This window comes from Electrophorus electricus, chromosome 6, assembly GCF_041902795.1.
Source record: "Electrophorus electricus isolate QZ-2024a chromosome 6, ASM4190279v1, whole genome shotgun sequence".
Taxonomy (NCBI): Eukaryota; Metazoa; Chordata; class Actinopteri; order Gymnotiformes; family Gymnotidae; genus Electrophorus; species Electrophorus electricus.
In genome coordinates, this window is record NC_137502.1 from 11,697,544 (window position 1) to 11,718,642 (window position 21,099).

Below are 21,099 nucleotides of genomic sequence, written 5' to 3' on the forward strand. Positions count from 1 at the left end.
TCATTGCTTCTCACACATGGTCAGCTTTGCTGATCAGAGAGCACATAATACTGAAGAAAAACCTGGTGTTAGTTGTCCTGACTATAAAGGTGCCCCCTCTCTCTCTTCACCATAGCCTTTCCAGTATGCTACATAAGTCTTCATACAGCATGGTCCAGATGGCTACCACATGGTGGTGGGGTTTCACGTTACTACTTGTCTTCAGGATAAAGAGCTGTTGCTAGCGGTAACTCTTAGTGTTAGGCTCGGTATCCTGTATTTAACACATCTGTCCTCCCTTTCCTCTAATAATGCTGCTTCTGGAATCTGCAGCCTGCAGCCCCTGTGTTCAGCCTGCTGAATGACAAACCAACCCCTGCCTACACGAGCTTCGTGACTGAATGGTGAAGAGAAACACGAAAGCAGCTTGATCATTCCCCCCCACCCCACCATGCATTAGATCCATAAACAGCTCCAGGCAGGACAGAGAGGAAGACAGCACAAAGGGGGAGAGGAAGACCAATCGTTCCGATCCTCCGACTGCATTAGCTCCCTCAGATTGAAGGTTCTCTTGTTGCTGTGCCAGCAGCACCACCCAATGGCTGGAGGCTGGTTCTGCATGTCAGTGCCCCCATTCTCCCCATGGCAGCAGCTCTGCTAATTGGCTTGGCTGCACTTCCTGTATTGTCCAGCCCTAAAGACCAGTAAAACCTGGAAGCCACTCTGCTGCGCAGTCGGGATGTGCTGAACACAGGAGAACAGCCCAGTACTCTAATCCATACCAGCCCCCTAAAGAGAACACAGCCACTCTTGCACAAAATCAGGCCCTTCTCCTGCTCCTCTTGCCATAAAAGCAGAGCTTAACGCCTCTACTTTATGAGCAAACACGTCAGAGAAACAGGTCAGCGCTTTTGAAAAGTGGTTTTATTCTGCCCCTGGGAGCTGTCTCCAGTAGTCTCCAGGAAATGGTGCATTCAGCACCCCAAAATAAACCTGAAAATAGCCTCCTACTAACATGCCAAATTGTTTTTCTTGCACTCTGAGCCTATGGGATCATGAACTAATTTACTTTAGTTATAGAGAAACTGTCAGGAAAATATATCAGCAATAAGATCTATGATTTCTGCAAAACTGATATACAGTTTACCTGTTACTGGGATTACTCTCTAAACCTCTGTTTATCCAAAGTTAATAATCAAGTAAAGAAATTAAAATTTCACTATTCAAGAGCTGACAACCCAATTGGGAAGACAGAGAGAAGGGACCTTTCCACCAACAGACATCAGTCTCTCTAGTGACCTGTGCATCTAAAACTTCCATCCTCATACAACACTGCCTCCTTTAACAACTTATTAAATATTGAACCTAGCAGCACAAATCTTGATTTTTATTTATTTTTGTTTTTGGGTTTTTTGGGTTTTTTTGCCACAAAGGGTATCTGTAGAGACCCTAAAGATATTTAGTGAAATTGCCAACTTTACCTAAGGTGGAGAACCACTCAGATTTTAGAGAGATAAAATGACCTAAATCACCTACAACGTGATTCTTTTATCACCTGTCTTAACATCTATAAAAATGTTTTAGAGTTCATGCAATTATGGTATATATTTTTGTTTGTGTATATTAATCCAGCAACCTCACAATTTTCAGATAAGAATAACCTTAATCTAATTCTAATTCTGAATGAAAGAACAAAAGAAGACAAATGTCATTTTCACACAATGAATCATGGATAGGTCCCACCAGTAGAGGGAGACATAACATAATTCAGTTAAAAAGTGCTGGGAGAGTATAGAAATAACTCTTGTTATAACACACTCTGAATGTAGCACACTGTATGATTTTGATGGATGCAATGTTGCAGAAAGGTTTATAATTGTGGCTTATTTTATTTTATTTTATTTTTATCTCAGACATGGTAAAAGAATAGGCTATTCTGAAGTAAAGGCACATAAAGGAATTCTAAGGAACACAGTCACAGGAGCAGATAAATACAGCTGTCAGTGTAATTCAGCGTGACCATACATGTGAATAATACAATGAATATGAATATCCCCACACAAAGAATGAAAGAGTGAGGAAAAACACTGTACATACACAACATTTACAACCTTGTGATAGCAGCACTGTACATTCAAGTGAGTAGCACACATTTACACCCACATTAAAAACATAAAGAAAAAAGTAATACAAAAAGGATTTATAAGGGTCCTAAGGAAAAATGCAGAGCAGTTGGCTAACTTGAATAGTAAAGCTGGGTTGATTATTTTTATTCTACGTATACAAACAGGCTCAACTCAGTCTTTTAATCTTTTGTGGTACCATGAATTTAAATGCCTTACTCTCCAAAGTCAGGCAGTTTCTGTCTCTGATTTTCTTTTGAAAGTTATCAGAGTAAGATATCTGACTTGTCTTGACATTTGTACTGAACATTGTGTGTTCAGCTGAACAACATAATGTAAAGACTTCTGCCATTGGACCCATACAAATTAAACTCATCCTTCATGTAAAATAACACTATTAGCATCATGAGTGTGTAGAATGCCAACATTTAGTGTGGTATTTGTTTTAGCTGACATAGTTTTCGAGGTAATTTCCCAAGTTGATTGTTTTTGGAGGCAGTCCAGACAGTGTAAGAGGTCAAGAATGAGAAAATTGTATTCGGAGCAATCTACGACCACACTGAAGAAAACTGATGGATAGGGATTTGTCTTCCAACATATCGAGTATACAAAAACACGAAAACTAATCTCTCAACCTAACTGCTTGTTTAGTCCTTTATCTTCACTGTGTGGAAGAAGCGCCAGGTATTTGTTCCACACACACACACACACACACACACACACACACACACACACACACACACACACACGTATGCAGTCTCCCTCTGTCCTGCAGAGCTGTATCCCACCAGTGGCATTTCTGACACAACTGAACCATATCGCACATGTTGATATATACATTTATACACAAACACACACATACATACATACAATAACACAGTCTTTAAACTCTTGATGAGTTCATTTAAAAAGCATGTACATTTAAGTGTTAAAACATAAATTGAGCACTTACTTCCTTCTTTTTCGTTCAGGTTGGCTTTTTAGTGGCTATAATATCAAGTATAGTGGTCATGAATAAATGTACTTCATTTTGAAACATGTAACACCACTCACTAAAACCACACTTAAGAAGGCATTATATTTTAAAACCTCCAGTAAAAAGGTCTATGAGACCTACTCAAGCATTGGGAGTGTTTGCAACACTCATATGACTACAGTATTTACAACACATATTTCAAATCCTTCTATGGCTTCTGATAATAATTCAAACAATATATTTTGGGGACATGTTATCTTGACTAGACTGTTCACTGGTCACAAACATAAACACCTGCATAAAGCAAACCCAACCTTCAATGCCTTACATAAGAATTAGCAGACAGTGTTTTGTTGTATGTGTGTGCATTCAAGTATTATCAGACACATAAAAATATTTTAGGAATACTACTTTCCACAAGATATTCTACACATATAGTATGCACAGCACTCCGCAACATATAATACTGTAGGCTATTTTTCTACTTGCACAATAAGGATGCCATTTTTTCCTTTACTTCTGTAAATGAAACAGATTTTATACATTGGGAATTTCTGATAATCTAGTTCCTGGCTTTGGAAACCAGGATTCCAGGTCAGGTCAGTTATTAATTTGTAAATCCTCATTTGTGTCCAGGCATGTCGTGTGTGAGCTGCAGAAGAGTTTGTGGTAGTTTGGGCCAAAGCTATATTCTAGAAGCTGAGGTTTTTGGTCAATGGTCGAGTATTGCTACAGTCATTAAATACCGTTTCCAAAATAGCTAACAGCAGTCCTTATCCTTACTTATGTAGTAAAAATGCCTTTAGAGAGCTTGTCTAGCCTACAGGTTGTTCCCACAACTTGCAGCTCTAGTGCAGCCTAAGTCAAACACTCCCACACTGAAAGTCCTTAACCACACAGTTCTTGATCAAACAAATCTACTCCAATAGGACAGAATCCACATTTTGGGCATATTTTTTTGTTACTAACCGTAATTTTGATTACATAATAAGATGTGGATGACATTCACGTCTGGTTTCATCAGAAGGTGAAGTTCGCATCACGTCCTCTGGATGGCCCATCTTCTAGCCACTGCTTCAGTAATTGAAGTCTGAATAAGGGTAGGTTTTGAATACTTTATGAATCCATCCAGTGTAATGGGCCACGTTGACAAAGATGCCTGGCCGGTTGTGTCGAGCACAGCCTCTGCCATGGATGCTCACACCTACTATAACTTTACTGCCCTTCTCCTGACATACCAGTGGGCCACCATAGTCTTTCTGTTGGAATGACAAAAGAGATATCTTTAGTCCAATTACACTTAAATCCCAGTGTGTGATTGGTCATTCTAAAGTTGGTGAATGTCTCATGAAGTTAGATAGTATCAGAAAGCTCTCTGGAAGATATATTATTTAATTATGAGGGAACCCTCTCACCTCACACACTCCTTCATCTCTCTTCCCGCCAGCGCACACTTTAGCATTAGTGATCTGAAGACTGCCTCGGTGTAGCTGATGGCAGCGCTCATTGCTGACAATGGGCAGTTGGACACTCTTCAGCTTGCCTTCATGACCCGTATCTAAGAGAGTTTCATCATTACTTTTACAGTCTTATGTGGTGTTCCTTGGATGAGGTGAGCCAGTGCACTGTGAGCCTGGTGTGGCTCACTCACCTTTAGTCTCCCCCCAGCCATACGTCGAGCAGACGATGCCCTCTTGGATGCTGCAGTCAGCCACGGGCAGCTGAATGATCCTCACCTGCTCTGTAATGAGAGCAGGTCTAACAGAAAGAGAGAGAGACACACACACACACACACACACACACACACACACACACAGTGGTGGGGGAGAGGGGCATGTCATTTAGCCTGCAGTGGAAGGAACAGCTACCATCATCCTTTCATTTCTGATAAGTGACAACTCAAACCCCAATTTTCAGCCTATCAGCTAAATCTTCGAGGCAATTTTCATCTAGTACACCAAATATCAAGCAAACATTTAAGCAGTTCATTATATTCATTATATGGATGCTTAAATTAGATGTTTGGCTGATGGGCCTTACTGTGCCAGCTGTAGCAAGGCAAGCCCAGAGCCCTCTGGGCCACAGACAACATGGGCAATCCTCCTCTCCTGCCTGCTCCAATTGTTCTCAGCAGACTCATTGAGATGGGCAGAGCCCAGCCACACTCTGTACTCGGACAGGTCAGGCACACTGGGAAGAGAAGGTGAACCCTGGGGTTGGTGACAGCACCGTCATCTGATTCACAATACTATTTATTTGAGGCAATGTGTGACACATTCTCCTGCTCTGGGGGATTTATTACAGGCTCTTAGAAGTCAGGGGATTAAGTTTTTCTCCGTATGTGATGTATTTGTGTGTGGGGAGGAATATGAACAAATAACCCAATAAATCAACCAAAAATTCCTATCAGACTTGAATCTTCTCACGTGGCGATCTTATGAGAATGTGTATGTTCAGTGGTGGTCCCCAGAAGCTTTGGTGGCTTTGATTTGTTAGGTTAGATACACAAGACAAATCATGAGAGAAGGAGCCTTCTGACCCGGAGGGTGGGGGTCGGGCAGAGCAGGGCATGGCCATGCTTGTGCAACAGTGCTGCAGATAGTTACCATGAGGAGAAGCACTCCCTGTCCGTCAACACCCACTCTTCCCGAACCAGGGAGCCGCCGCACCAGTGAGTGGCCCTGATAGGAGAACCAGGACGTCAGACAGAGAGCAGGCCGCACATGGTGGGGACCACTCTCACACATTATAAAACACCACGCACCAAGGAGACATTTACTTTGTGCGCTTTACATACAAAACAACATGGCCCACTAAACTTCTTTTTTAAATTCTGCTAGGGACTTTCCAGGGAATTTGCAGTGGGATACAGCCATGGTACAAATACAAATGGCACATTGTGTAAAAACAAGATTTAGAAGTTCCCACAAAGTGCAGCCAACAGTATCAATGTTTTGTCCCAGAATATTTACTGTGACCTATTATAAATGCTCAACTAATTGGATATAAACTTTGCAAATCATTTTAAGTTACCCACCCTTTTTGTATGCTGACCATCCAGCTGCCATCTTTTATCGGTATGGGGCCCCCACCCACTATCCTCACTTGCTTATGAACAAAACAGGAGATGTCTGAAACCTCATCTGGAAAGACAAAAGCAAGTAGAATACAGATCTTTTACAACTAGGAAGAAAGGCAGTGTCCAGAACTAAGACAAATCCAAGATAATTAACACCCAATTACCTCTCTGTGGTAGATTATTTTGTAACTGCTCACCTGAAAAAAAAAGAGGAAAACACAAAGAAGTAACATATATATATATATATATATATATATATATATATATATATATATATATATATATATGTAACAAAATTTAATTAATAATAAGGAGGTGATCTCTGTTAAAGAAAGTACTAGTCTATCTTTAGATTGTTGAGAGTAGTTTGAGTGAAAAGGAACTGGGCCAGCATGTGGAATTGCTCAGCCTTCACAATGACCAAGCATGATCTATGATTGTGAAGCACCATTGCTTCTGTTGTATTCTGTCTGTGTGTGTGTGTGTGTGTGTGTGTGTGTGTGTGTGTGTGTGTGTGTGTGTGTGTGTGTGTGTGTGTGTGTGTGTGTGTGTGCTTGGAGATTTGGAATTCGTGAACTTGCTAATGTAAACCCAAAATGTAAATTTTAGATGCAAAAAGTGCCAAGCGTGGTTGAACTTGCAGTTAAAAATGTCAAAGATGCATGAATTTAGTATGAATTTAGTAACAATTAAACAATGTGCAACTAAACTAAATGAAACCAACTACTAACTACAGACATATAAGCTAAAAGGTATACGTATGAATCTTTTAGATATAATTTGAAATCACAAGTTCTGATGACGTGAACCAAGATAAAATTTGCCATCAATCGTTTAGGATGCTAATCTACCATATCTTTCAAGCAGTGCTGAGCAGGCCAGCAGTAAATGTACACAAACTCACAGAGCTTGATTGTACAGTAGTCCCAGGGGATGAGGGAGCTGTTGGTATAGCACCATGGCCCGTGTTTGTCCTTGTCTGGATTCCTGCAGAAATTACCTTCCAATTCGTCACTTAGCGTCACTGCCACATGCTCGCCCCTGACAACATGTCATAGGATATTAGCATAATGACACAAAACACAAAACATAAGAAGACATACAGTTACTTAAAGTCATATCTATCGCTGAAAACAAACTCCCAAGAAACTTTATATTAATTTAAAATAAAATGAATTAGGTTTTAGGGATCTAGGGAGCTGCAGTACAATCAAAGCCATTATGCATGTGAAAACGAATACTTCAGAGGTCAAATTCATTCAGTGTTAGGATTATGCAGTCTAGTCAGAATGTGTAGGTAAAGGATTCAGGCACTCCTCACTCTTTCCCACCGGCCCTGTGCCGTTCCAGCTGTGAGGCTGGTCCTCTCTGGAGGCATAAGGAAGTATTTGGCTTAAGCATTACTCATGACATGCCCCCTTACATTCTGCTCTCCCACATTAACAGGCAGGAGTACTTCACATTCAGGGAACACCACTGTCAAAACACTACAAATTTTCAGCAGGAATTCCACATGAGAACATAAAGCGGAAGGCTACAAAGATGGAAACCAAGTAGAGAGGTTGGACGCTTCCATTAATTTGTCCAGCTAGTTGGTGTCTCAAGATTTCACAGCATGTTTCATGCCTGAGGTATCCCGATGAGTGACCCCTCACCTAGCTGTGATGCCTCATAGGGCGTAAGCCAAATAAAGAACCAGCTCTGATGTGATGCTTTGATGTGAGTGTGGCATAAGGCTTGGTTGAGGAGTGGACGTAGGAAGGGCAAAGGTCAGCTAAAGTACACTGCTCCAGCTGGGAGAGCCTGCCTGTAATTCTTGGGGAATTAAGTCACTCCAACTGCCTCTTTAGCGTCATGTAGAGCTCACTAAAATAAGGGGTCCTCCACTAAGGTGTGTTTTTCTTCCTAAAAAACTACTAGTATCTTATTTTATCAAGTATGACAAATATACCCTGACAATCCACAGATCCCTATGCTTTGTTTTACTGCCCCGCTGTGGCTCTGGAGAAACAGGGGGAGTGAACTTTGACTTGGAACTTGTTCATAAAATAGGGAAGTTATTTAACATCACACGTCAAAGTGTGGACAACAGAAATATCCCTGGCATTCTGCTACACTGCTTCTTTCAATCATCGAAACACACACACACACACACACACACACACACACACACACACACACACAAAATTGGCCTAACCCTAGACTTAGCACAGCAAATAGAAATGTGTTGTGTACTCTACATTTATCCTTTTTACCACCATACATGTGCTCAAGTTCAAATTGAATTATAATATAAATGTTGCATTCCAGAAGTGTGTAAAAATACTTTTCTGTGCTTTCTCATGGCTCCTGACCTATTAAATTTATTCCCCTTGAACCAAAAGACTAAATACATAATTCACCTCATATGCAGCACAGAGGCATAATGGGACTGTCCTTGAGATCCCGCAATATATAAAGTGCAAAAAAATGGACCCATTTCTGTTTCCATGGAAACCAAGTGAATGTCAAAGGCTCAGAATATGTGTTGTGTGAACATAAATGTTTATTGTCCTGTTCCAGATCAGGGTGTATTTAAGGATAAAAGACCATTGAAGTGAATGAAGTGTTTGTGTTTATGCTTTGTGGGTTATAGTTAAAGGAGAGTTTGTGCTTAAGGTGGTGATGTAAACCACCTGTAAACATCTTAGTCCTTTAGCTCACCCTGTGTGTCAATCTACATGGTTTGGTGTTTTGGGGCCAGGTCTCACCTCTCAAAGTGGTCATTCCATAGAGCACAGGGGATGCCTGAGCGAGTCTTCACCTGCTTGCCTCGGTACGTCTCTCCATTGCCCATATAGCACTCTGAAACACATCATGAGAAACAGATGACCACAGTCTGGCAAGAACAGCTTGGACAATGGATGTTGCACCCCAGCCCGCTATGTGCCAATTCTCCTGCTCAGATTTTAATGTAAAAGCCACACTATACAACTGAAACGCCTGCATGTGGGGTTTACGATGGGCTGGCAGTGCTCACAGAAACATATCAGAGCCCGCATTGGTCTCCAGAGACCTCCATCCCAGTGGCCCCAATCAGGACTGCAGTGCAATCGATTTTAGCATCAGCGCCTGTGCAAGTCCTTCCATGCCATGTCCCTTCAGGCCCTGCCAGTCACACGAAGCTGTCAATGGTGATTAATGGTTGAGTCATCTAGTTTTATTCCCACAGTGCTGCTCGCACTCAGTATGTGCAGCTCAAACCTATTCGTGGCTATGGAGATCAGACTACAGGGACCAGTCTGCATCTGTGCCAAGACAGGGATGAAAGGAAGAGAGCAAGAGCTCCATCTCAGCTGCTGCAGAAAGCTTGCAAGGAGAACTTTTACAAAGACCAAATAATTACCATCACTGTTTTGTTTTTGTTTTTGTTTTTTTCAAAAAAACACAAATCAGATCTAAACTGAAAATTCATTTTCAGTGGTCAACAAGATATTTTTGCAGATGATTCACTGGCATAAATACATCTTACAGTACAGTAGCCTTGCATGGGCCATATGGTGGTAGTTTATTGTGCTATTCTTCAAGATAAATATGAGTAAGAATGTGTAACCCCAGTCTTTGTTACCCAATAAGGCAATGCTGACCCACAGCAAGCTGAGACTGTTAGAAATGTGGGAATCATAAAACAGGGGAAGCTGTGGCTTTTGCTTTGTTTTCCCCAAATGACACAAACATTGAACATGCTGCCCTGGACATAGGGCCTAGCGTCACAAAGCGAGGTGCTGCATGCAGCGTGGGGGAGGCCAGCAGGCGGCTCTCACCCTCTGGCCCAGCTGCTGCTGATCCGCAGCGTGGGATGTCCGTGCAAAAGGCCCAAGGGATGCTGGGGTCAGTAGTAAAGCACCATGGGGCATGGCGTCCATCGGGATTCCTGCAGTAGTTCTCCCTCATGTCTCTGCAGCATATGCAAATACACATGCAAACACACACACACACACACACACACACACAAGTAGGCACACACAGCAGCGTTAGAAAGTGTGTTGTAGACTAATAACATGAACAAAACTTCGACTAACCTTAGACGTTCAACTTTCAGAATGAACTGTATGATTAAACACACATGAGCTTGTACTTTAGCAAAACATGGTTTGATTCTGACCAGAGATGAGCTTAGATTTGGAGAAGGAGGTCTAGTGAGGATCACACTCAGGTCAGTTTCAGCATGACACATTTGTGCTACTAGTCATGTGCAGACCGTTGCACAAATGTCACAGCTTTTTTTGAAACACTTTATTTGAAATCTTTTAGTAAAATAAATATTAAAAATGAGCTGTGCTCTTGTAGCCAGGTAGGATTGGTTGTCTACACAACCTGGGGGCTGGGGGGAGGGTTCACTCACTTGCAGTGGTAGTTTTGTGGTGTGTAAGGGTGCGGATGAGGAAACTGGGCATCCCATCTCTGACATTTCAGGCCCTCGTGAATGACCTCCACTGTCCCACGATACCCTTCTCCATTGCCACGGAAACATGCTGTACTTGTTTCAACATCACTGTTGTTGTCAGAGGCTGAAAAGGAGACATGTGAGTGTGTGACAGAGACAGAGAGAAGGTGAGATTGAGGGAGAGAGAGTGTGAGAGAGAGAAAGAGAGAGAAAGAAAGACAAACAGAGACAAACATCACTTCTCAGTCATGATAAATGACGAGTCACTCATCACATTGGCTACAATACTCCTGTTTTGTTGAGGAAAAGCAATGCCTCCTGAGTGAGTCAAAGCAGTTGCTCGGTACAACCAGTAAACACACAAACAGCATACTTCTGCTAAAACCTAATCCAGTCCTTCATATGCAAACACAAATCTCCACATCAAATTAATCTATTCCATGCAGTATTTTCATAGCTGTTTGCTAGAGGTTCTTCGTTATTTACCGACATGCATGTATATAGGCCTGTTGCTAATGCTTTAACTTTCAAAGACAGGCGACATTCAACTCCATTGTGTGGGCTCTCCTTACACAGCTGTCTGTAATGCCTCGCTAACATTGTTTAGCCTGACTGAAGGGCTGCAAACTCAGGCCATGTTGTGTAGAACCAGGTTTGGTCTCATTAGCAGAGAAGTAAAGTTGGAGAAACAATGATGTACTTTGTACTCCAGGCACTGCAGTGTTTATTGCAGAGCAGTACAGAGGGTTTAAGAGTGTGTTCTGGCATTAGAAAAGGGCTTCAGATAGATCAGAAGTGCACTTTCCAAATGGACTGAGGCCATCTATCTGCGGATGCAGATGCTCTGATCATATTAACAGGCCTGATGCATTGGCTTCCACACAGATGTGACATATGCGGGTAAGATGTGTGTGGCTTTCACTGCAAAAGAGAGGTGTTTAAAAGCCATGTTTTGCTCTTCCAGACAGCAAAGGAAGCAGGGCAGATCACAGTGTCTGTAGATGCACAGTGTCTGGCCTACAGAGCAGGGTGTGAATATGATCCAGAGGCCAGTGCAGTCGACCAGGGCCCCAAGGCTCATGCAGAGAGGGGAGCCAGGCGTAAGCTCCTGTTTACACAACATGACCCCAGGCAGAGTGCAAGGGAGGAGGAAGAGGAGAGTTATTATTATAACAGGTTAGCAGCACTGAGTTGAATCTGCAGCATGCCTGGGAAGTTTGTCTGTGTGATGCTGAGAAGGAGATAACCCTTCTGTTATGTCTTTAAGGCGGACAAAGGGTTTATATAGAAATCCGAAACACAGTGCCCATCTCTCATGCACATAGTGCCAGTGCCCTAATGAGGAAAAACAAACACTTGGGGACATCGGTGAATGGGAGGAGCCAGAGAGCGTAGCAGAGGCGAAGAGTTTTATGGCTGAACCTTCCACTCTTCTCTCAGCCTCAAACAACATTCCTGTGAGGGTCCCAAATGACAGGGGAGCCACAGGAAGAGGAAGTTGTAAATTTGACAAACTTTTCTTTTCTTTACTTACCCTTGTCCTCCTCTCTCTATCTCCCTCGCTTAAATACACACGGATGCACATGCTTGCCCACACTCACCACACTGTTTGATGTCACAGTACTCCCAGGCCGTGTGGGCATCTGTGGTGAAGCACCAGGGCCTCTGACGCCCGTCTGGGTTCCGACAGTAGTTGTCCTTCAGGCCTTTATCTGGGTACCTGTCGGCGGGAGGGGACGTTAGTGCTAACTCAGCCGCATGTGCACGGCTGCGCTGATTTACAGGCAGAGAAGCTACGGTAACCTGCGGCCAAGCGGAGCAGCACACTGTGTGGGCAGTAGTCCCTCTCAGCAGGAACTCACCGATCCCTGAAGCCTCACCACATTAAAACAACATGGCTGAACTCGCCTCTGTGGCAGGTTTACACAAAACAGTCACTTTTCTTCTGATTTATGCTAAATGGGGACATGACGGTTCACACACTACGCAGGGCTAGGAAAAAAACTTTATTAATTTTTCAAATGTTTTCTAAAGGGGCATGCCAGTGCTATTCCTCATGAGGTAAATGCAGAAGGAGTGTTTTCATGTGACACTAAAAAGCATCGGTCCTTGTGAGTTTAGTGACTCCTATGGGAGAGCAGCTAAACAAACTGTCATTTATTTCTAAAATCATGCCACCATTGTTTTCCAAGACTCAGTGAATCTAAGTTAATGACTACACATGGTCAGTTGTTAATGGAATGTATTAAGTATGAAGCCAACGTCACTGTAAGATGTGATTAGTGATTACAGGCTTCCCAGGTTATAGACTGCACTCACATAACACTCACTTTAGAAGGAACACCAGTTCATTAGAAACACCTTGTAGGAGTACAGCTCCAGTCTACAGACCACCTGCAGTCAAGCAGAGCCACCTCCCACTCCGCTCACCAACAATCAGCGTCTGAGCATAGGACAGCTGTTGGCTGGATATTTTTATTTGGTTGAACAGCCTCAAGAGAGCTGTGACACTAACACATAATTCCAGGAACTCTGACATGCCTGATAAACCTGTCCAACCTAACACCCACAACTGTGCCATTGCCATGTCAGTGTTAATGCTGCATTGTGTATGCATGCCGTCATATGAACTACACTTATAAAATGCACCTATGAGGTAAGTGGCTGGTGAGTGTAGGTACATGGTTGGTGCTTGTAATAAAGTGGCTGGTGAATACATAAAAGGAAACGGTATTGCGATTCAAGGCCATGAATTTCTTCTTCTTGACTTCTAGAACTTTTATGTAATGCTTTCCAGAAGGGTGAATCCTAAAAGGTCATTTTCAGTGTTGCCTGACCATAGATTAATACATTGCTGGGATGTTTGTACAAAATGCTCAGAATTCTGTCATGTCTTAACATATGCTGCCCATGAAAAATCTACACAACACTGTATGTGATTCAAATATTTTGCAGTAGCAATACATCTGGATAGCAAACTCCCCCAAAGCACTATAGAAATTTACATGGTAGTGGGTGAAATGTGTACATTCAGCTTGGTGGGCCTAATCAACATGGCCTCCTCATTTTATTGAGAGGGTTTGGCTGTCATCCAGTGATTAGCATTGCTAATTACACTGGCGGGGTTCTATGTCTCAGACAGCTTGATGATTGATGATGTCCCGTGAGCCACACTCTGCTGAGGATGGTTCCTACCTTTTGGGGTGGAAGAGGTGCTTGTGCGGTTCATCCAGGTCCCAGCGCTGGCATTCCCGACCGCTCTCCGTGTGGTCCATGGGTCCGCGGTAGCTTTCCCCGTTACACTTCATGCATTCCACTGTGGATGGGGAATACGGCTGGTAAGGATCTCAGTCTGGAGCACAAGGCCCCAAGGAATATTCACACACACACATCTCAGCTACATTAGTATGGTTTGAAAGGAGAAATCTGCTTTAATGTGGCCGTCACTTTAAAACGTAACAAAATAAATAAATAAATAAAATAAAACCTCTGACAGTGGTATGCTGAGGTCATGACTGCACATGCATGGTTTACATAATTGCAAAATGAGTTTTATGTTTATTGCAATCAATCTTTTACCTCTCTCTACTCTGAATGTAAATGGAACACTATTACATATCAAACTGTAGCCTTTAGACTAAGTGCTAAATCAGGTAACACCTCACCTTAATAAGCTGAAATACCACCTATTAAGCTGTCGGTATGACTCCAGGGGCACAGTGCAGCTTCTAACAGATTTCATACGATCAAAGGTTACAGAAATGTGTAATTGAAAACGTAGGAGCTTAGTCATAACGGTTCACTGAACGTCACAGCAGAGAGGGGTCACTAGCAGACCTCTCTCTAAAGCCTGTTATGACTTGTACTCCACTAGAAAGACCAGAGCAGCATATTGGAAACAGATGTTTATGCTGGCCATTTTCATGAAACCTTGATTTTACCTCCCTCTCTGTTTGTTTCTGATATAATTTATTAACTAATTTATTAACAAACCCTCCCAGTCATATTTCACCACAGCAACCGAGGATAGACAACAGGTTATCTCTTTTTAACTGATAGTTATCTCCAGCCCAAACCTCTCTACGGCCACTCTATTTCCAGTCCACAGCGAGCAACAAAGCACATGCAAAAATTATGGCTCATGGAAACTTCATGGGCTGAAAATCTCTAGACTCAAAATCCATTTTAAATATGAAATTAAATATAGAAGTTGTGAGAAATGGTTGATTCAAATAACTTTTTTTATTATGCAGAAATCAGTTTGCTCTGTTTCCAGGCGCAGTCAGTTGAAATGTCAGCCAGCCAGACCCTCTGAGCATGAGGAATGGTGCAGTTTTGGTAGTGTATGTTTGGGTTCTTCTCACCTTCTGAGCACTGAGGAATGTTGCAGTTTTGGTAGTGTATGTTTGGGTTCTTCTCACCTTCTGAGCACTGAGGAATGTTGCAGTTTTGGTAGCGTATGTTTGGGTTCTTCGTAAAGCACCAAGGTCCTGTGGTGCTGTTGTCTGGGTTCCGGCACAAGTTCCCTCGAAGGTCCTTCTGTTTGTGTCGCCGAGGTAAAAAACTGAATGGTTGAAAGGTAAAAGAAGAGAAAATGAGAGCAAGTTCAAGGGATTGTTTCATTTAATCTGTAAATTCAGGAAATAACAAACAGCTGTGCTACTGAGACTTTGTCCAACACTAGTCAGATTTTTTAAAAAACAACGTTAACTGAAAGACAGATAGCCATGCTAGATAGTGATGTCACCTACTCCCAGTCCTCCCACACACCCCCACTCAGTAAATCATAAAACCATGATACAGATTCAGATCAAAAGAGACAGAAACTCTCATCAGATTCCAGGCACTTTTTTAAGAGACAGCCCTTTCTGACCACAGAACATCTTTCACACATAACATACCTCCTTTAGGCTGGAAATGTACCCCTGACCTTACATTTGACATGAAGCAGATTAGAAAAACATCAATACACATGTGGAAAATCAAAACAATATGTTGTATACTATAGGGCTAGGCAATATGACAATATGTTAGTTATGGTGAAAAACTGTGTCATGATGTGCTCTCCTGACCATGTCGTCGGTATATCGTCATTACCTGTAGAACCTGACTTTATGACCTATCACACCAAGCATCTTTCACCAGTTGTTTTGTTTTTTATTCTGTTCCTTATTAAATAGCTTGGTTTTGCGAACTAATTTTTGAATTTGAATTTAGTATGGAAATATTTATATTTTTGCTGGTCATTTCTATCCTGCTGTCCAGCCAATCTATGATACGTATCACAATATACGTTCAATACTTCATCAGGATATAATATTTGTGTTATATCAGTCACCTGCATCACATGGCATTTGCTAAAGCATTAAGTAATTAGGTTACAGTGCATCTCTAAGTTCTATTTCAAGTTGGCCTTGAAATGACAGATGTGAGGATTTCCAGACAAAGGCACAGACCCTGAACCGCCTGCTCAAGAAACAGAGGTCAACTAGCCAACAGTGCCACAGTGATCCTCTGAGCGGAGATCTGGAAATGAGTAGCCCCATAAATCCTTGTAACATCCTCACTGGCTGCTCCAAGTGTGTTCACCACAGTGTCTTAAAGTGAGTACAGATTTTACCTTTCACAGAAAATGTAAACTACAGTCATATGATATTTGCTTTTAGCTGAACTGTGTCTTCTGCATGTCTTCAGTATAGAAGATCTGTGATACATTAGTTAATGTGCTAGGCCCTGGCCCAATTTTTGGACATTCAGATCCAAAACCTTTTACACCGATAAAACCTGCCTGAAAACCTTATGTTTCAAAGGGGCTAATTTCAAAGCAGGCTTTTTAACTGTACATCAGTCCATTAGGTAAGATTAAAAAGCTAAAGGAGGGGAAGGAAACAGAGAGAGAGAAAGACACTCAAGGTCTCTTCAAGGTAGTCATGTTTTCATGTGTCGGCAGCTTTTTGAAGGCATGAGAACTATAGCGCTTCTGGCGTAGTGACAGGCTCTCACTATTCCCTTCATCCCCAGGAAAGGACAGGCAGTAAACCCACTGCTGCATGCTGCTACAGCATCCCTAATGAACCCGTGCAGCCATAATGAACTCTTGGCAAATAAGCTCTTGCCATTAGCTATCTTATCTGAGCCCAGTGCTGTTTTCTGTCAGACTCCCACCATTACACTGACCCTCCACAATAACCTTTTATACACAGCATCATTTCCAGCTCCACACAGATTCAATCCAGTTATATTTAGATTTGCTTGTATACAAGTGCATATTAAGGCACAGTACTTCACAAGTGTACATTTTTAGTTATGGCTGTGTACCATTGTGCATTATCAGTTAAGCATGGGCATGGACATACTGTGGGTTTTTGACACTTGCAGACAAGGAGACCTCTGACCTCTCTCGCTGAGGTCTGAAAATCTGAGCTCACTGTCAGCACCAAACAAGTGAGGCTCCAGTGAGTCACTGAGGCCAAAGACCCTGCTCTAATAACATGGTGAATTAATCCTTAGATCATCAAATCTAAAGCAGGCTTTTGTGAGATTTGAAACACATCCATTCCAGGGAGTTTGACTGTTTTTCATTTATTATTCAATTACAAAAGAAAAAAGTGCCTAAACTGGGACCTGAAAAGGGGATTTTAAAAGCAGTCTAAACACTGGAGGATTCTGAAAGGTCTTCCCTCGTAGGAGGCACAAATACTGGGCTTTTAAGTTTAACTGGTCCTATAGAGAGACAGTGATGGAAAAGAGAGAGGGTCTTACTCATGTTCATGTGGGGTGTTTAATTCCCAGTTCTGACACTCCACTCCAGCCTCAGTTACCGATCGTATCCCTTTGTAATTCAGTCCTGTGCCAACGATGCACTCTCTTACAAAATCTAAAGGGCAAAATTATCCATTAAGCAATCAGTTGTACTTCTCACACCTTAGTCAATGTAAAGTGATGTAACGTGTAAAGTGAACCCTTGCCATTAATTATTGCCACATAACCTAATGCTGCCCAGTTCCTCTTTGAGAACACATTAAAGAGGAGAAAAAAATGAAAACCTAGCTATGCTAACATAACATGCTGTGTGATCATGATGCCAGCTCTTAATGTTGTGTCATTTCACTATGGAGATGAACCTGTGACAGGTGTGTGTGTGTGTGTGTGTGTGTGTGTGTGTGTGTGTGTGTGTGTGTGTGTGTGTGTGTGTGTGTGTGTCATCTAGCTTTTATTTCACACAACACAAAAAAAACTTTTGTAATGAGAGTGCTTTATTTGTTTACCTTTTTTCTCATAAAGGTCAAAGTTGAAGTCATTCTCCACGTGGACACCCACTATGAAGCTATCAAAGGAGAGCAAATGACACTTTGTGCCATTCTGATCAAAGCTGAATGCTCTAGAGGGAAAGATATCATGCAAAGAAATTAATTTCAATAAAGTGGAATTAAAAGTAGAGTGAAATATGATAGCCACCGGCCTGTGACAGGTACTACATACCCTGGCTAACAGAATCTGTTCTGTTTTTGAAAAGCTTTTGCTTTTCAAATCATATAGAATTTGACACTCAGGCTTGATAAACAGCTGTAGAAGCAATAAAAAACCCTGGTGCACTCAGCTCAGTATTGCTACAACACACAGGCAGCACTTTCCACACTTCTAAGGCGATGTTCTGAAACATGGAAGGCACCCGAAACATCAAAATAGGAAGTAGTTGATTTGCTGATCGTTGATTTCCGTTTGTGATGTCGCTTCCAGCTGCTTCCTCTGACCATGATGTGCAGAGTGCCAGTAAAATGCTATTTAAAACCCAAGGAAGTTGGGAAAGAGAAAGGCTGTCTGGTGCAGGTTACCTATTTCTCCATCTTCACATTTCTCCATATTGGTTTATTTGATAATAACTGTCATTGTACAAATACTATTGCACAATGCAAATGCATGTAGTGACCCAAATAGGCTTGCATAGGTGACTGATTGCATGGATTGCCCTCTGGAGGTCTCCGTACCTGCAGGTGAAGGGAAGCTTCCTGTTTCGGCTGCAGCGACGGGCACACTTTCCCAAACTCATCTTCTTGCTCTTGGTCATGCATGAGGAGTCAGGTGGAGCGACCAGGCGAATACCATCTGTCTTTTTGTAGTCCTGTAGAGCGTGCCTCTTGCTTTCTAGTATTCAAAACAAAACCTGTGAAGGCTCATGCTAACATGTACAAAGCCATTTTAAATCAACACATTTGCTTTTCTTTACAAACTCCACAAAATCAAGAATACAGGTTAAACAGAACAGAGCAACATGGGGGGTAACGAGGCAGACACTACTAAGTAGATTGGACACTGGCACAGTGACAGAAGCCAAAAAAGAGGCAGCCTGGTGAGGTAGAAAGTGAGCTAAATCAGTGTGCTTTAGTGCAAGATGAATCTAGGCTGTGTAATAATATGCAAGGACATCCATCATTGTCTGATTAAGCAAGGTAACTCAGACTGAGTGGATTCATTGTGAGGGCCATGAGGAAACTAGCCGAGTCTCAACTGAACATGTAACAGAACTCCAGAGACCAGAACCAGAGACAAGCTTCCACATGCATGACCAAGATGTCGTCCCATCATCCAATGCTATTGGACATGGTTACAGTTTAAGGTCTTAATGGCCACGGGGGGGGGGGAAAAAACAAGTTCAGCAGATCATCCCAGCTGTGGCCCATGCCTGGCTTGCATATTAAATACAGCATAGCCAGAGAAAGAGGAAAAAGAAAACCTCACATCTGCATCCTCATTCACAGCAGTTCCCCTGGTGCCAAACTTGAATGGTCAATCACACTTGACATTTAAATCTGAGGGAGTTCATTTTTCCTTTAGATTTTTCTTTTAACACCTGAAATTATAATCTCAACAAATTTTAATTATCATTTAAAGTTACAAAAACCATAACAACAGCCTCTAGAATCCCAGAGCTATCCGCCAGACACTCCGATGAGCTCATTTGGCCCGAGTTGTTACACTCAGTGAGCTCTCAATACGCAAGTGAACCGCAATCGTCCCCTGTGCAGACTATTCAAGCGTATTTCAACGGCACAGAATAGCGACATGGACAAAATGTGCATACAACTGAAATAACTCAGTCATCTCTAATGCTCACCTTTTCTCACGCAAAGTGGCTGACATTCCATGTAATTTGCGTAAAACCAGGCTAGACATAAACAAATACCAATATTCTCTGAATGTGAAGGAGCACCGCTGCTTTATAGACTACTGCACTCATATAGCTGTATAGCAGCACCTTTCTTCTTCCCCGGTCGATGACTCAGTGATCCAGATGTTCTGGCGAAGTAACGGTAACAGACGACCACTCGCCCACTCAGTTGTGTCACCAAAACACAACCGAGTTTTCCTGATTACGAAACTTCATTTAATTTGAAAAATAAATTTTGTTTGAAAAGTATTACAAATAAAATACTACACAGCGACATTTTTTCTCCAGGTCAGGTAGGTTATAATTCGTTACATATCAATCAACTCCTAGCCTACTATAGCGTTATATTTGTGATGTTGTAATCACAAATTACATTTTAAAAAGGAGAGTTTATAATAATATAATTTCAAATCGCCAGAAACAGACTAATAGTTGTACCAGCCAAGTTGGTACTGGAAACAGCACCGGTAGAGACAAACTGTCGCTTCAAAGGAGTTGTAAACAATTCTGCAAAAAAAAGTGCGCATCTTGGCCATCAACGTGTGTCCGTATACATCAACCTTTGCGAAACTTACCTGAGTAAACCAGGATAGCTACACAGAGCAGTATTTTGTAAGTCCACATGGTGGTCGCTTTTGAGTGGTGGAAGTTCCGAGCGCTGCTAGATGACAAACGTTCAAGCGTTTCGCGCTTGAAGAATAAAGCTGACAACCGCGATGTCCTCGTGAAAGCACCGCCAGCCCTTTACTGAGGGGATGATGAGCCCGCGAGGAGTCCCTACCTCGCGCTTATCCCTCCCCTTTCTCCGGACATTTAAAGCTATCTCAGCGTCAGTGTCCAGAATAATTTCCTAACTCCTTTACGGATAAGGCTGTTGAATCGAAGCGAAGCGGGAAGTTCATGTAGCACGAAGTGAAAGTTTACATCAGTATTATTTGCGGACCGACGATTCGAGAGGACGGAGGAGTACTCAAAGCCGCCACTGCGTTAGCCTCTTGATATTTGGTTCATTTCAATGCGGATTATTGCAAGCCAGTTCTGAAGACATTTTAGTCTAATAAGTAACTTTCATCTTTACTGTCATCGAAGTAGTGCACATCGTGTTCTTCTACCCTAGTCCAGTTATATATGTACAGAATTGATACCAAACACAATGAGGAACGTTCAGACACTGGACGTGGAAATAGCAAATGATAAACTTATTTTATCATATATTTCTGAGTATGAAATTCATGGTCAAGGCAGTCTTCTTTCAGACAGTCCCCAATAATTGGTCATTTTTCTTCAAATCAGTGGCTGTGACACATGCACTTCCTTATTTGTAACTTCACCTTAATGGTGTCAGGT

General features: G+C 42.1%; 1 protein-coding gene across 3 annotated transcripts; it reads right to left on the reverse strand.

The window, feature by feature from the left end:
• Positions 1-1,954: 1,954 nt before the first annotated feature.
• Positions 1,955-20,586, reverse strand: hgfb (hepatocyte growth factor b). 3 transcript variants are annotated; one of them, XM_081716216.1, is made up of 18 exons: positions 20,328-20,577; positions 18,572-18,728; positions 17,852-17,964; positions 17,346-17,460; positions 14,948-15,147; positions 13,779-13,899; positions 12,185-12,303; positions 10,542-10,707; positions 9,961-10,094; positions 8,908-9,001; positions 7,062-7,198; positions 6,322-6,354; positions 6,116-6,221; positions 5,685-5,759; positions 5,119-5,268; positions 4,730-4,836; positions 4,494-4,636; positions 1,955-4,337 (listed from the first exon to the last, which is right to left on the reverse strand). In XM_081716216.1, exons 1-18 carry the CDS (start codon positions 20,374-20,376, stop codon positions 4,155-4,157), a joined length of 2,202 nt encoding a protein of 733 aa, XP_081572342.1. In that variant the 5' UTR covers positions 20,377-20,577; the 3' UTR covers positions 1,955-4,154. The 3 variants fall into 3 exon arrangements, with proteins under 3 accessions (XP_081572342.1, XP_035380743.1, XP_081572343.1); XM_035524850.2 differs by having other exon boundaries at positions 15,005-15,147; positions 20,328-20,575; XM_081716217.1 differs by lacking the exon at positions 4,494-4,636 and having other exon boundaries at positions 4,162-4,337; positions 20,328-20,586.
• Positions 20,587-21,099: the final 513 nt, after the last annotated feature.